At 42.2% G+C, this 15300-nt stretch overlaps 1 protein-coding gene across 5 annotated transcripts in view; it reads right to left on the bottom strand.

Annotated features, from left to right (window-relative positions):
• Window positions 1-15300, bottom strand: part of Mcoln2 (mucolipin 2) — a 59901-nt gene that overhangs the window by 26583 nt on the left and 18018 nt on the right. For all 5 annotated transcript variants that reach the window (XM_005385149.2, XM_005385148.2, XM_005385150.2 and 2 more), the window contains exons 3-7: window positions 12314-12487; window positions 10073-10226; window positions 3279-3363; window positions 3075-3171; window positions 818-917 (exon numbers count right to left, since the gene is read on the bottom strand). In XM_005385149.2, coding sequence (XP_005385206.1) covers window positions 818-917; window positions 3075-3171; window positions 3279-3363; window positions 10073-10226; window positions 12314-12487 — 610 coding nt within the window. The remainder of the gene's footprint in view (window positions 1-817; window positions 918-3074; window positions 3172-3278; window positions 3364-10072; window positions 10227-12313; window positions 12488-15300) is intronic.

Genomic DNA, 15300 nt, shown 5'->3' with positions numbered 1-15300 from the left:
CCCCAGCCAGAGAAGTCCCTGGGGCTTCTGAGTGAGGACCTCCTGTCTGCCGCGGGTGCAAGGAGAGCAGAAACTCAGTCTGTAATGGCAGCAGGGTCCTGGGTCACCCGCTTTGCCCTCAGTAAGTAGATGGGAAATGTCTGGCTCTCTCCACGAGTTTCAGCTGGGAACCGTGGTGGTGTGAGTAAAGTACGGACTTGAACCACGGGACCAGCAGCTCTTGGAGCACTCGCTCACTCGGCACAGCTCACACAGGGCCTGGACTTTTTGTTTTGAAACAGGGTCTCACTACGTAGTTTAGGCCTAGGTCTTGAACTCATGTGATCCTCCTGCCTCAGCTTTCTGCATGCAGGGGTGATAGGTGTGTAGGGCACCCTCCCCAGCAATTCATATGCACTAATTCCTATACTAACTCATTTAATACTTAACATTCTGAAGGAAAATGCTAATACTATCCTTTTTTTTTTTTTACAAAAAGAGGTTTAAGTAAGAGGTTAAGAAATTGTCTAGCATCACAGACATGGTAAACAGCACCAGGATCTAAACCCAGGCAGTTTGACTCCAAGGGCTGAATTTCCAACCACCAAGTCATGCTATCTCTCCAAAAGGAATGTTGTGTGACAAACATTTGCTGAAATTAAACAAAAGCACAAATCTACAGGCCATGCTTTACAGAATCTAATGTTCAAAATATGGTTTTCTGGAACCTTTATTTTCGATCACCATCCAAATCAGCCCCTTAAATGCTCCACATCCCCAAATAAAGTATTAAAAAGTGTGCAGTAATCCACAAGGGGCAAATGGACAGCATACTCACTAGATCCAGATATGTTCAGGGCTTTACATTCTTCAATGTTGGCCTCACTGTCAAAAAAGACTTTGATTTTGCCACTGTGAGCTTTATTGTCAAAGGTGATCTGGAGGCAGAAGCAAATTGAGAGGTTTTAGCCCAATAGAAAATAGGATTGTTACATCGACTCTGCTGAAAAAATCAGTGGTAGCTAAATAGTCTACTGGCCTGAAGAGCACTATACTGATGAAAATGTCCTCAAGTCTTCACCACCTTCTATTATTAATGAAAAATACAGTGTAAAGGATGAATACATGCAGTTCTACTAAATCTAGGACTTTAGCTCTCTGTTTCAGAGAAATGCCAGAGAAAAACAGCCAACCAGTCCCAGACACTAAAATAAGAATTCTCCAATCTGGCAGGAGAATGCGATTCCCTGAATTATCACACTGAATGGAATTTAAAAGCATTTGCTTCACTTAGTCACTCTGTTCGTCCCAAGAGCCACATACACACATACATACAGTGCTTTCAGAAATGACAGGGTTTAGGCCAAACTTCAGATGTGTGAGGGACCTTGATCTTATACATTATGGAACTTTGATCAACTATTGAATCCATTTAAAGTTTTTAAGTGGTAGATGCCAAGTAGTTTCTTGAGTGGACACATGAAGAAGCAATATGACTTCATAACAGAGCTTAGCAGCTCAAATCCACATGCACCTGAGCATCACTAAAAACAAGCCAGGTTCTGAGCCATCCAAGAGCATCAATCACTAAGACATACCAGAGATCAGAGAGTGGCACCATTTCACAGCAGAGGTCCAAGAGTTAGGACAGATCTCACTGACGTTGGCAAATGGTCTCTGTCTCCCCTAGATGAGCTCCTAAAACACTTCCTTCAAGCCTCTGGAACCCAAAGTCCATAGATGTCCAAAGGAACAACAAACAAAAAATCCCTAAACATAATGCCAATTCTTTCAACCCACACTGTTGACCATGCCATAACAAAGCCACCAGTGACCATATCCTTAAGGGCCCTCCTTCTCCCTGATCCTTTATCCTCATCCTTCTAGGGGCCTCCTCTGCTGCCTGCTCACCCACCCCAGAGGGGGTCAACATGATCTACCTGCCAGAGACATCCTTCCTCACCACAGCTGAGAGCTGGAACACATCCCCCAGGAGTTGCCATGTTGGATACTTAATCCTCCTGCAATGGTGACTGGGAGGTGGTGGCCATGGGGAGGTGGACAGATGACCAGGACTCAGCTTTCCCGAGTCGGCTGATGTCATCACCATGGAGGCAAGTGTTCTCAAGAGTGGTTTGCTATAAGAGCAGCCCCTCTTGTTCTCTCACTGTGTGACACCTTCAGCTGTATTATGACACAGCAGGAAGGTTCTGACCAAATGCAGCCCCTTGATTTTGGACTTCCCAGTCTCTAGAAGTCAAATAAATTTGTATTATTTACAAGTTTCCCAGCCTGTAGTATTCTGTTATAGCAGCAGAAAACTAGCTAAGACATCAAATATTGCAATCTGCATCTCCTTTCCTTTCTGTCTTTAGTTTTCTGTCTGTTCCCTCTGCCAGGCTATGAGCTTCTGAGGATTGCTTGTCTCTAGAAGACAGCACATGCCTGGGGCACAGAAGGGACTTGTAGGTATTTATTATCTGGTGCTGAATGAAGCACTCTTCTAAATTGCTAAAAGACAGAATATAGAATTCTCAACCAAGCCTCCAGTTTGATCCTTTAACAAATCTGAAAGGAAGGCAGGGAGAGAGGAAAGGAAGGAGACAGAGAAGAAAGAAAAGAAGGATGGGGAAAAGTAAAAGGACATAAAATCCCATAATGCCCCTCTCTACTGCATATGGCACTTCCCATAATAAAAGGAGAAACAACTGCTCTGTCACAGACTGAGGGAGCTTCTCTAGAAATATTTGCTACAAGATTTGCAAAGACCATCCTCCAAAGCTGGAGACAGTACTATAGTTACTTAAACTACTTGTCATGACTATTTCTTTTATTATGGTAGGACAGCAGGAGTTGGAAGCCAATTTTGAAAACTCTTCTTGCTGACTTCCGAAATCTGTTTTTAACCAGTTGGAAAGGACTTGCTGTACATTTGGAAGCAATGGTCTCTAGATCAATGACACCATAACCCATCACTAAAATTGTTTCAAACATAGCTACAGCTAAGATTTCTAGCCTGGTGTGACTTATACTCTGCATCTACAGAAGGAGTAAAGAAAACATCTGTTGTTTGGTCAAACAACAAAGACACTTGCCGTGTTCTGAAAGACGTAACAGTCCGGCAGCTCTCGGGAGTGGATCGTCTGAAGGTCAATGCCTTTGAGGTGAAAGGAGATTTCAACTTGCAGGAGTCTAAATAAAATATATTAAAAGGTGTGAACTATCACCGTCCATCAGTACACCACTCCCCTCCCTCCATTCCCTGTCTCTTAGGAAACAAGACTTGAAAATGTATTTACCGGTAAAACTCCAGTCTGAAGAAAGCAGACTGCTTCCAGGCCTGAGCGGTCTCGGAGAGTGTCAGGAGGTCTAGGTGAACACAATCTAGAGCATCAGGAGAACAAGGAAGGATTGCTTCAGGCAAGAATCAGGTGCTAAAAGCAGCAGACAAATGGCACAAGAAGCAGTATACTTAGAAAGTTTCACAATATCTCTCCGGGAAGTATTTACTAAATACAACAGGAGGAGCAGCAGCCTTTCCATGGAGAACCTGGCAGACACTGCACCAACCCACTAACCAAAGTGAACACCGCTGACTGTGAGATGAACAGACGTCGTGTGCCTCTGCTGCAACACACTGAGGATGTATCACGAGTGCAGGACCCCGGCCCTGATTGCATAACCTCAGTCTCGTCGTAAAAAAAACAGTAACATTAAAATGAGGGACAGTCTCCTCTTCAAAATATCAAGATCAGCCTGGTATGGTGGCACACGCCATGATTTCAGCTACTAGCTGAGGCAGGACGATGGAAAGTTTGAGGCCACTCTGAGATCCTTAGCTGGGCACCTGTCTTAAAATAACAAAAAACTAAAAAGGTCTGGGGATGTAACCCGGTGGTAAAGCACTTGCCTAGCAAGAGCAAAACTCTGAGTTCAAGCCCCAGTACCTCAGGAATAAAACAAAAGAGAAGGAGAAAGCAAAGGTCAAAATCATCAAAGAACAAAAATCCAAGCAACTTTATCTTGCTCCAGATTAAAGGAAACTAAAAGACATGGTCACTCAGTGCAAGGTGTGACCCTGGATAGGTCGGGAGGGGCGGCTTTCCTCTGGCTACAAAGAACATGAAGATGGTTGGTGAGGTGTGGTGAGGGTGTAGGGATTACAGTCCAGCGTGGATGTGCATTCGTCACTCTGAGAATGGACAGTGGTCCTGCAGGAGTGTGTGTTTGCTTGGGGAAAATGCACGCTGAACCGGATAGGGGTAGAGAAACAGTATGTGCGCATTTTCAGGAGAAATTCTTATACATAGAAGAATGCCAAAGCAATGTGTGATAAAATGTTAGTTTTAAAAATCTGGAGGAAGAGTATATAGGATATTCTTGGTAATAACTTTATACTTTCTCTGTTAAGTCTGATACTTTTTCAAAATAAAAAGAGAGAAAGGAACAAAACTCAGACTGCATACGAGTAAAAACAAATGAGCCACAAACTCTCCAAGAATGATTCTGAGAGTCTCCCATCAACACTGTCTGCCTATTGTGTCTCCCACCACCCTTCCTTTACATGGTGGTCAAGGGCTGACCATCTGTCAGCGTCACAGAGACCTGGGGACAGGATGGTGTGAGTCCAGCTGCCAGCTCCCATGGGCCTCCTGCACCTTCTGTGCTGTCTTTGATGTGGACAAGTCAGGGTCTAGCACAATGCCTGGCACTTAGTAGGTCCCCAGGGCTTGGGTGCACTCAGTGGCTCTATCTTTCACAGTCACCCCCCAATTTCAACTCCCTTCCGTACTTTCTTAACCCTGAAAGTAGAGTAAAGGTCTTGGAAAGAAAGAGCACAATTATACTGCACCTTTCTAAACACTCACTGCCTACCATAGAGCTCACACTAAAAATATGTCCCAATATATGGGATACATACATGTTTAATAAGAGCTAGACATGCTGGACCAAACACAGGGACACAAGGCTGAACAGAAAGGTTAACGTGGCATAGGCAATGTGCTAGGTAGAGCTTTATACATTCTCTATTTATGCTTTGTTCCATTGAATCCTCAAAGCCACCCTGGGAGACAGGCACTACTGCTGTCATTCTACACATGAACCAACCAAAGCACAGAAAGGTCCTGAAACTTTAAGGTCATGCAACTAGTTGGTACCTAGTTAAAATTTAAGTACACCTGTTCTTTGTTCCTGGGCTCCACTGAGGGCTGATCCCTAAGCATGTACCTTAGAAGAACTTCAGGGGTTCGGGCTCCCTTCCTCACTCACTCATTCACTCATTCATTTATTCATCCAGTAGTTGATGAAAATCTGGCACTGTTCTAGACATGACATGTAAAGCAATGAACAAGTCAGATATGGTGACTGCCTTCATGGAACTCATTCTGGGAAGAGAAAAACAATACAGTTTAAAAAAAAAAAAAGATAATGCCACAGTGTGAGGAATACAGATAAAGTGACTGAGACTATTAGGATAGCCATGGTCAAAGAAGGCTGGGTCAGGGAATGATTGCCAAGGTGTAAAGCTTTGAACTGAAACATCTGTCTGAAGGAAGAAGAACCAGCTATGTACAGGTCCAGGTAGGAAAAATTCAAGCCATAAGGATGCCAGGCAAGAAAGCAGCTGGCTTATTCCATGAACAGAAAGAACCTAGAACACAGGACTGGGCCTGGGGCTATAAGATGCGTGGGTTGTTTTATAAACAGAATGGGAAGCCACTCATAATTGTGAAGTCAGTAGGCGATATGGTTCAACTTGCATGTTTCAAAAATGCCACTCTGATTGCCATGGGGCAGGGCAGGGTGTAGGAAAGATCTGACCAGAAGCAGGCAGGCCAGTCCAAGCAATGAGGGGCATGCACTAAGGTGGCGATGTGGACATAGGGCAACTGGTAAATTCAAGCATGGAGGGAGCTTGAGCAACTGGAAACCTTAGTGTATAATACAAAAATGTAGCTATCATTTTCCAAGATGGGGAAGACTAAGGAAGATACAGCTTGGGCCCAGGGAAGGTAGGGAGATGGGAAGGTTTGAAATGTTCCTTCTGTTTGGGACACAGTAGGTACAAAATTCCCACCAGACCTTCACAGGGGCGTTGTCAAGCAACCGGGGGAATAGATGAGGAGCCGGAGGTCAGGGGAAATCCCAGGGGAGAGGGCTGAGTCTAGGTGGCAGAGACCAAGGGCTTGGCCTCTCAGAGGCAGGAAGGGACACAGGGGCACAGGTGAGGCTTTTAACTATGGCCTCCCCTCTGTGCTCCTCTGTGACACGGGGCATAAGGGTTGACAGAAGCTATACAAGGAGCTTCAAAGATGTGGCAGCCCAAGACAAGGGCGTGCTGCCCTAGCGTGCCTCTCCAGGAAGCCTCTCCAGGGGCAGGGACACGGGGTGGAGGAGGCTAGGGACAAAAGACGGTGGAGAGGAGCCCGGAGAGAAAGCACAGGGAGCCTCTTGATGGCTTTTGTGAGGAAATGATACTGGTAGCAAAGATGTCTCAGCTGTGTATAGAAGGCGCCAAAGGCAGGAGGTGACAATGGACCGTGGAAAATGAGGTAAAGTCAGTCATACGAGAGGTCTCTGCAAGGTCAAAGACCTTCAGTAGGAGGAGCTGGGGCAGAGTGCTTGCCTAGCTTGTGGGAGGTTCTGGGTTCGGTCCCCAGCATCCCCAAAAGATGAAAACAAAACTTCAGTTGAAGAGCATCGAATCAGTGCTTGAAAACTGTGACATGCAGAAATCACTAGGGATCTTGTTACGAGGCACATCTGATTGAGTAGCTCGAGGGCGGCCTGAGATTCGTCACAGAGGCTCACAGTGCTGGTATTAGAGCAGCCACTACTGCCACTAAATCAGTACCTGACCAAGGCTCAGTTACCTAGCCTGACTGAGCAGTGGTCTCCTCAGCTATACAAGGAAGGCAATGCTGATGATATTTAAGGGCCTTCTACCTGTAACATTCTTATTCTAAGAAGAATAAATAAACAGATCTCAGTGAATGACTGCATTCTAAAAGAAATAGTAACACGCTCTATGTGCCAGACATGACCTTAGGACTTTTTCTCCTGTATTTCATTTACACTAAGATGCGTATTATTTTACTTTCAACAAGTGTAAAGCAGTTATGGTTTCCTTTTTAATTGATGGCATCTAAGATTCAGAGAAATCTGACAGAATTTTGTCAGTTGTTTATATGCTATTTATAAAATGTGCCTTCTAAAAGGGTATTTTATTACTCACTCTGTATCGCTTTGCTTGTACTTACAGAGCTACCTGTTATCTCAATGCATATCAGAGCTCCCTGAAGCATGGCTGACTTTATACTATAGGCATTGCTACTGAGGTCACCTGCATCAGGTGGCAGCAAAACTGACATTTTTTGTTAAACAGAATGGCAAAGCCCTAAGTGAAATATCAAACTTCCAGCAGAACAAACTGATATCTATAGCAACAGTCTCATCGTTCAAAGAAATCTCAGAGGTGAATACTCCAGCCAGTGAAATAACGACCTTTCAGAGGGTGCAGAGATTAAATATATCCCTACAGCAGGAGGAAAATGATAGTCATCATATCTCATGTTAAGAACATGTGGGAATAAGAACATAAGAAGCTCTAAAACTATTACAGAAAATAAAATACCATATAAGGTGAACATCCCTAACGCAAAATAAGAAATTCAAAATGATCTAAAATCTGCAATTTTTTTCTACTTTCTTTCTTTACTTTTCTTTTTTGGTACTGGGGATTGAACTCAGGGCTTTCACACTGAGCTACATCCATGGCTATTGTTTTAAAACTACTTTTTAATGACAGGGTCTTGCTAAATTGTCCAACCCGAGTTCAAATGTGAGATTCTCACACCTCAGCCTTCCTAAGTGCTGAGATTACAGCACTGCAAGCTTTTTGAGCACTAACCTGATGCTACAAGTAGAAAATTCTTTGCCTAACCTCATGTGATAGGTAAGACTCAAAATGTAGGTGCTCTAAAAATATTATATGAAATTACCCTCTGGCTATGTGCACGACATACAAAAAACATAAATGGATTTTATGTTTGGATTTGTGTCTTATCCTCTTACCCTTGTTTTTTGTTTTCTTGCATTATTCCAAAATCAAAAAAAAAAAAAAAATCTAAAATTTGAAATGCTCCTGTTCTCAGGCATTTTGGATAAGCAATATTTACCCTGTATTAAAATAATACCCACTTTACTGTTGAGACTAATTTTTTTACAGGATTCATAATAGTGCTTTCATTCAGGTTTAACTCGAAAGCTATAGCTCTAGAGGCAGAAATGGGAGGAGTATGCCCATCTGCATGAATTAAGAGAAACACTTGGCTTGAGCTACACAGTTAGCTGTGCCAGGAAAGCTGGGCATAAAGGCAGACCACAGCATTTAGCACACTGAAGCTTGATTCTATTAATAATAAAGGAAATGCAATATTTTTGAGTAGTTAATCTGGGTCAGCCTCTACCAAATTCCCTATAGAAACTCTAAGCCACACTAATGAAGCCAAACTCAGTCTTATTTATGCCATCTGCAGCTTTCCTCCAGTGTATCTAAGAAAAAGGGGTCCAAAATCAAGTAGCAAGTCTCTTTAAACCTTTATAGCTCTCAGCATACTAAAAGATTCTCTTTGTTATATTTTATAATTTAAAGAATAAAATTAACTTCCTTAAGCAATTTCAAAATAAAGTAAGATTAATCATCAACCTCTCCATGTAGTCAAACATATTCCATATTCCTCTAGAAAGGAAATAAACACGGGCACCATTAAGCAATGGTCAGGGGATAAATAAATCCTCCTGTCCAGGCCTGCCCATCCTATCTAGTCACTGGTGTTGACTTTGGCCACATTTCTTTAGCCAGTTCTGCCAGAAAAGTCCATTGAAAAAAGCAGCATACGGATCACTGGAAAACAGTTCTACAGTGTATTCAATTGGAGTCACCCATGTTTAAAATGGCAAGTGACTGATGGCTTCCATGAGGTGGAGGGTGACAGGACTGGCTTCCAGTCCCACCTGTCAAATTCTCCTTGTCTCATTTATAAGAATCACCAAGGGGGAAGGGCACAGCTGAATACCCAGGTAGAAGATTAAAGAGTGAAACAGGATTGGCTCACATAGACCCACTTACCACCACATCGGTCTCAGATGACCAGGACCCTCCAGGGCAATAAGGGGGACGGATATTTCAGTGTCACTGGCCATAGAACCATGCAGCTGTCCCGCACTGAGTCTCTGACAGCAACGTGGATGCCAGACAGTACAGGGTCTGGATTTGTGGCTTGGGGGCTGCTTGTTTCAGTCTAGAGCCTATGATAAGTTCACTCACATATGGCCAATGAACTGCAAGATGCTGTCTAATAAAATCACTTGAAATTTAGCCTGATACCAGACTCCGACTCCTAAACAGTTGGTTCCCTAAGGAGTCTTGAGGGATTAACCTTTGCAGCCCTAGGACAGGAAAGAGTGGGTGCCTTGCACAGGATGGAGGGCCGCCCACCAAAGGTTTGCTGAATGACAAACCCTCAAAGTCTTGAACCAAACACTTTACATTTGCATGTGACATTCTTTTACACTCTTACTACTACAGAATACTACAGAATTACATGAATACTACTACACAGAATACTACTACAGGAATCACTGTTAACTTTGCCAAAGGATCTTCTGAAAGAGAAAATTAGTTATTAATCACAATTCACCTTTGAACAACATTTATATATTTTGCAAGTAACAAAAATTAGTATGCAAGGCATTTTTACACACATTATTTCATTTGATTCACAGAACCCATTTTTGAAAAAGTCTAACCGAACTGTCTCAAGAGAAAAAAATCCAAACAAGCAATAACACCTGTGCATTTATCCTAAAACCAACACCCTGGAGTTGCACCAAAGACACAAGGTGTCCCGGTCACAGTGGCCAGTTGCCTAAGCCAAAGTCCTTTACAGGCAAAGCGAAAGGGGCAGCCTGGAACAGATTCACTCTCGCCAAGGCAGAGTTGTTCCATTCAAGTTGCCGACACACGGGGCCCTTCTGTTCTTACCACAGAAGATGATGAAGGCATACAATGAAATGATTGCCGTGTTACCTATCTCGATGTCTCTGTCAATATTCAGGGTCTCATTGGAAGACAGCATGTTCCCTTTCTTGTAATGCTGCTTGCAGACTTTTAAGCCAATTCTGTTGTCTTCATTTTCTCCATAATCAAGAGTTGCCAGGGAGATGTTCTTCAGCAGATGATACTAATTTTAAACATAAAGAAAAGCACAAGCTTTTGAAAATGTAACCAGAAGTCACAGCACACAGAATGCACTTTTAGCTGTGGTATATTGTTCATCTCACGCCTCTCAGCAGCGCTTTCCCATTTAAATGCCAAAGTAGTTTCCTTGGGTTGCCCTGGAACATATCACAGACACTAACCTGAAGCAAACCTGCTGACAAACAGCTCTCACCTCCCTCAGAGCTGCAGCTGAGGTTCTACCTTATCTCTCTCTGCCCTTATTGCACCCCAAAGTCCCTTGGCTCCACCCTCAAAGTTACACTGGCCTCCACACAGTTCCTGGAGTTTGTCAGACTTCTGTTCTTGGCCTTTGCTGTTCTCTCTGCCTGGATTTCTGGTACCTACCTACTCGGTTCACTCCTCCCAGTCTTGGTGCAAATCTTACCACATCAACAAGGAGTTCCCTTATCAAGCCAATGAAATTGCAAACATATATCAAAAGCTCACATTGCTCCCATAAATTCATAGCTATATCTGTCAACTAAACATAAAAACAAAATAAAGCATAATTTTTTAAAAAGAACACTGCAAACATCATTCCTTGCCCAGACACACCCCATCTCCTTCCCTGCTGTATTCAACAGTCATCACTTTCAAACATACTTCCAGGGACCCAAAACACCCATACAGCACAGCTGACATTGGACAGCTTCACTGCTTGGCTTTTGCATTAACAGAACTCCACTAATCCTCATCTTTATTCATATGACTTCATAGGAAACTTGTACTTCAGAACGTAGAAGTTGCAAATAACCATATTATTTATTTCAGGGATATTATGGTTTAGATCTAAAATGAACCTCCAAATGTTCCTGCCTTCAAAGGTGGAGCTTTTGGAAAATGATCAGAATACATGGGTGCTAGGATTATCAGTGGAATCATTCACTAAAGAGTTCAGAGCTGACGGTGCTCTTAGGCGGTGGGGTCTGGTTGGAAGACGTGGGTCACTGAGGGCGTAGCCTGGAAGGATGTATCTCCCCCTCCACTCCTCCTTTCTCTCCGCTTCCTGTTCACCATGATGGGAGCAACTCTTTTCCACCAGACCCTTCCACAGTACACTTCCTGCCTTGGAGTCAGCCAAGGACTAAATCCTCTAGAGACTGAGGATTTCAGTTGTGGGTGTCAGGTATTTTGTCTTAGTGACGAGGAAAGAACTAAAACAAGGAACATACAAAACTTACATAAGTAGACAACAGTTGGAAGATTTAGTCTGATAACAATTCCAATTCTCTTTGAGACAGCTCCCCCAACCCTTTTTTTTGCTATGTCCACCAATCTTACACTATTATATCATGATCCTTACCCAATTTTAATCAAGTTCCCCCAACACTGAAGGGACCCCCACCCACCCAAGGCACCACAGAGAGTAGCAAGGAAAATTCTTCCTTCTACTGTGAGCAGGAGGCACAACTATGCTTCTCAATGTGTTTTTGGATACTGTTTTAGAGACCCAGCATTCAATACTGCACATCACATTTCTTTTTGTTTGTCTAGCTCCCCCTCTACAGTGGAAGAGATTTTGTTTGTTTTATTCATTGTATGGCCCCAATGTCTAGAATTGTACTTGCTGTATACTAGGGACTCAAATATTTATTGAATGAATGAAAGAAAAAAAAAACAAGAACAGTTTCTCTCTCCTAAGTGTTTGCTTTAGGTCTACCAATCTATTATACCTGTCTAGACACAATTATCTTATATCCATCTTCTTAAGATGCAGCTAGGATTACCAACGCTGACACGAAATTTGAGACAACCATAGACTCTTAGGTTGTGTTTTAAATACTCATCACAACTTCTGAGACTACAAATCTCTTGGGAAACTAGTGAGGTAGGAAGGAATAAATTAAAAAGATAAATATTATAGAAACATTCAAAATAAGCAAACTTAGGTCCAGAAATAGTACTAAATATTTTTGGTGGGATATACAAAGTTTATATAAGAATATATATATATATATATATATATATATATAACTTTGTTGCTTTCTAAGACAACAAGCCCAAGTATCAATACATTCTTCAAATACAGGTTATTCACAAAACACTTGCCTGATTAATAGCAAAAAAGATGCTCTCATAGGTGTCCGCTTGAGTATAAATACTGCAGCTATAGTCATCTTCATCTGTGCCAGAATAGCCTTTCAAAAACAAGTGCTTAAAAGCAACAGTGTTATCTTCTTTGAAGGCAACCACCAGCTGGTTACCCAACCCAAAACGAACAAGCTAGAAAAGAAAATCAAATAAGGATATGAACTTCACCAGGGGAGGAAAAAACCTTCTTATTATCATTAACCCTCATTTCTGAGCATCAGAAAAAAATCTCAGTTCTTTGCTTTATACTAGTAACAATAATGTCAAAATATAAGTTCCATAAAAGAATAACCTCATTGCTGAGCTACATCAGCAATTAGAAGTAGCATAAAATTGTGCTGGAGCTCAAAAAACAATATCCCAAAGTATCCCACTTTGTGTGTATCCCACTTTGACACACTGAGACCTTGAGCTGAAGAAGCAGCCCAAGAACTGTTGTTGCCAAGCCTGCACCTTCCCACATCTCTTCTGAAGCACAGGGAGTTCCTTACCTCAGAAAAATTCCTCCAGATTTAACAAAATTGTCATGAGCTCTTTCCCTACATCTCATCCAACGAAGAAGATTCACTCACAAGAGAGAAGACTTTTAGTCTGAGGCCAAGAGCCTGCAGTTCCCTGGAAAAATGGTTTAAGTTCGTATCCAAAGGCTGAACAAGCTGGGGTCTGATGTCTATAGGGGCAGCAGCAGAAAAACCAGCCCACTAGGAAAGAGTCAGGCAGGGACAGCAAGATTTCCTCTTCTACCACTTTTTGTTACATTTAGGTGCATAACCCATTGGGTGGTGCACCTGCATTCAGGTTAGATCTTCTCACTCAGCTCACTCAGCCACCCGCCAGTCTGCTCTGGAACCACGTTCCCAGGCACACCCAGTAGGGTACTTTCCCGATTTCCTAGGCATGCCTCAATCCCAGCAAGCATCAACCAAAGTTAACCACTGAGCCTACTCTTCCTGTAAAATGGCCTACATCCTACTGCCCACTGCCCTTTCCCTTATGAAGAAGGGTAGATAAACTTTTAAATATCATGGGGATATGGGATACTCACTTTTCATTCTTGTGATACCCCAAGACATAATAAATGTGTGTGCTTTCTCTCCTGCGAATCTGTCTAGTGCCAGTTTATTTCCACTGATGCAAATATCAAAGCTTCACAGAGCACAGGGAAATTCCTTTGGCCCCTACAACTGGAAGAAATTACCACTCTCAATTGGCTAACAACTCTGCAAGTCTTTAAGAAAGACTCCATGTCAGCTAAATCTCAATCCAGTTTTCTTATGCGTGGATTTCCAATTAATTGTTTTCAAAATAGATGACTTAGTAAAGAGACAATGCATGTTTACTGGCTTAATATTTAGAAACTGCATGCATTTTTGTCAGTACACATATGTTTACATGTGGCTTTTGACAAGTATCCTGAATCAATATCTACTCCTGCCAGGATGTGACATCAAAGGAATTCAGTTAACCCAGCTCTCCAAAAACTCTTACATAACATTTACACCTAGGAGTCTGCCCCTTGCAGTATCAAAGCTTATGAAAAATTGGGCACTGGGGCATACATATTAATCCTAGCACTCTGGGAGGTTGAGACAGAAGGACTATAAATTTAAGCCAGGCCTGAGCGACTTGCCGACTTAAAATGCTATCTCAAAATAAAAATTTAGGCTGAGCATGGTGCATTCCTGTAATCCCAGCACTCAGGAGGCTGAGCAGGAGGGACCTTGTGAATTCAAGACCAGCCTGGGCTACAAAGTGAACTCAAGGCCAGCGTGAAATGCATGGCGAGACCCTGTCTCAAAAAAGACAAAAAAAGAAATCAAAAAATTTAAAAAGGGATGAGGATGTAGCTCAGTGCCAAGGCCCTGGGTTCAAGCTTTAGTACCACACACATACACACCCACAAACCTTATGTAACAATACACTGTAACAGGACTCACTTCACATACATGATGTCAAACTCATTCAGTGTCATAAGTACCCACCTGCTCCTGATAAAACACCTACTTGTTCTTCTCACATTGTACCCTGGTATAAAATTAGGCACTCAGGGGCTCTATCAAGCAAGAAAGAAAGTTTTCTTCTTGGAAACAAATGAATGATGAATATTAGTCAGGACCAAAAATTTACAAAAAACTAAGTAACGACACACAGAGATACATACACAAACATGCACATTCTCCCATAGATGAGATCTCTGTCTCTTTTTCTCTCTGTGTGTGTCTTTCTCTCCGTCTCTCTCTCTCTCTCACACACACACACACACACACACAATGGTGATGATGAAATCAAACCTCTAGAAGCCCCTGTCCCACACATCTCTCGCCATAGACGTAAGCTGCATTATAAAACAATGAGGCTCTAGGTTGCTTCCCCTAAGTCAGTAACACCTGGGTCACCAAAACATTTTCAGACTATTTCTTCACAGGCGCAAGTAGCAGCTTTAGTTAAATGAGAGTTCTGTCATTCCTTTCATCCCACCCTTTTATTATAATGCATCCATATAATAATATATAAGATATCAATTATGATATCTTGATATGCTACTTTTCAATTCAGATGAAACTAAAGTTAATTTACAGACGCAAATTGCCATAAGGGATTTTTTTATTTTCTACTTTTAGCATTTTCATTTTGTCTATTTTTCAGGACAAAATCATTAAAAGTAAGGGCCATCTTCCTGCAATTGTTATATGCCAGGGACCGTACTAACTGCTTCACACACATTAATGTACTGTGTTGCTTCCTACCACAGCCACTCTATCAAAATGTTACAGCTGTTTTCCAAACTTTACATCGGAGAAACTGCGATTTAGCCCATTAAACTGCTCCAAGCCACACAACTAGAATGGAAAACAGGTCTGACTCCAAAGCTATCTTTATTATGATATATGAACAATTCCCTTTTCTTCAAACAATTCTCTGTGGGACACCTCTCATCTAAAAAA

Source organism: Chinchilla lanigera, unplaced genomic scaffold (genome assembly GCF_000276665.1).
Source record: "Chinchilla lanigera isolate Chin_1 unplaced genomic scaffold, ChiLan1.0 scaffold00022, whole genome shotgun sequence".
NCBI classification, from domain to species: Eukaryota; Metazoa; Chordata; class Mammalia; order Rodentia; family Chinchillidae; genus Chinchilla; species Chinchilla lanigera.
Note: the sequence above shows the minus strand (reverse complement) of the source record. Positions and strands in the feature narration are given on the sequence as shown.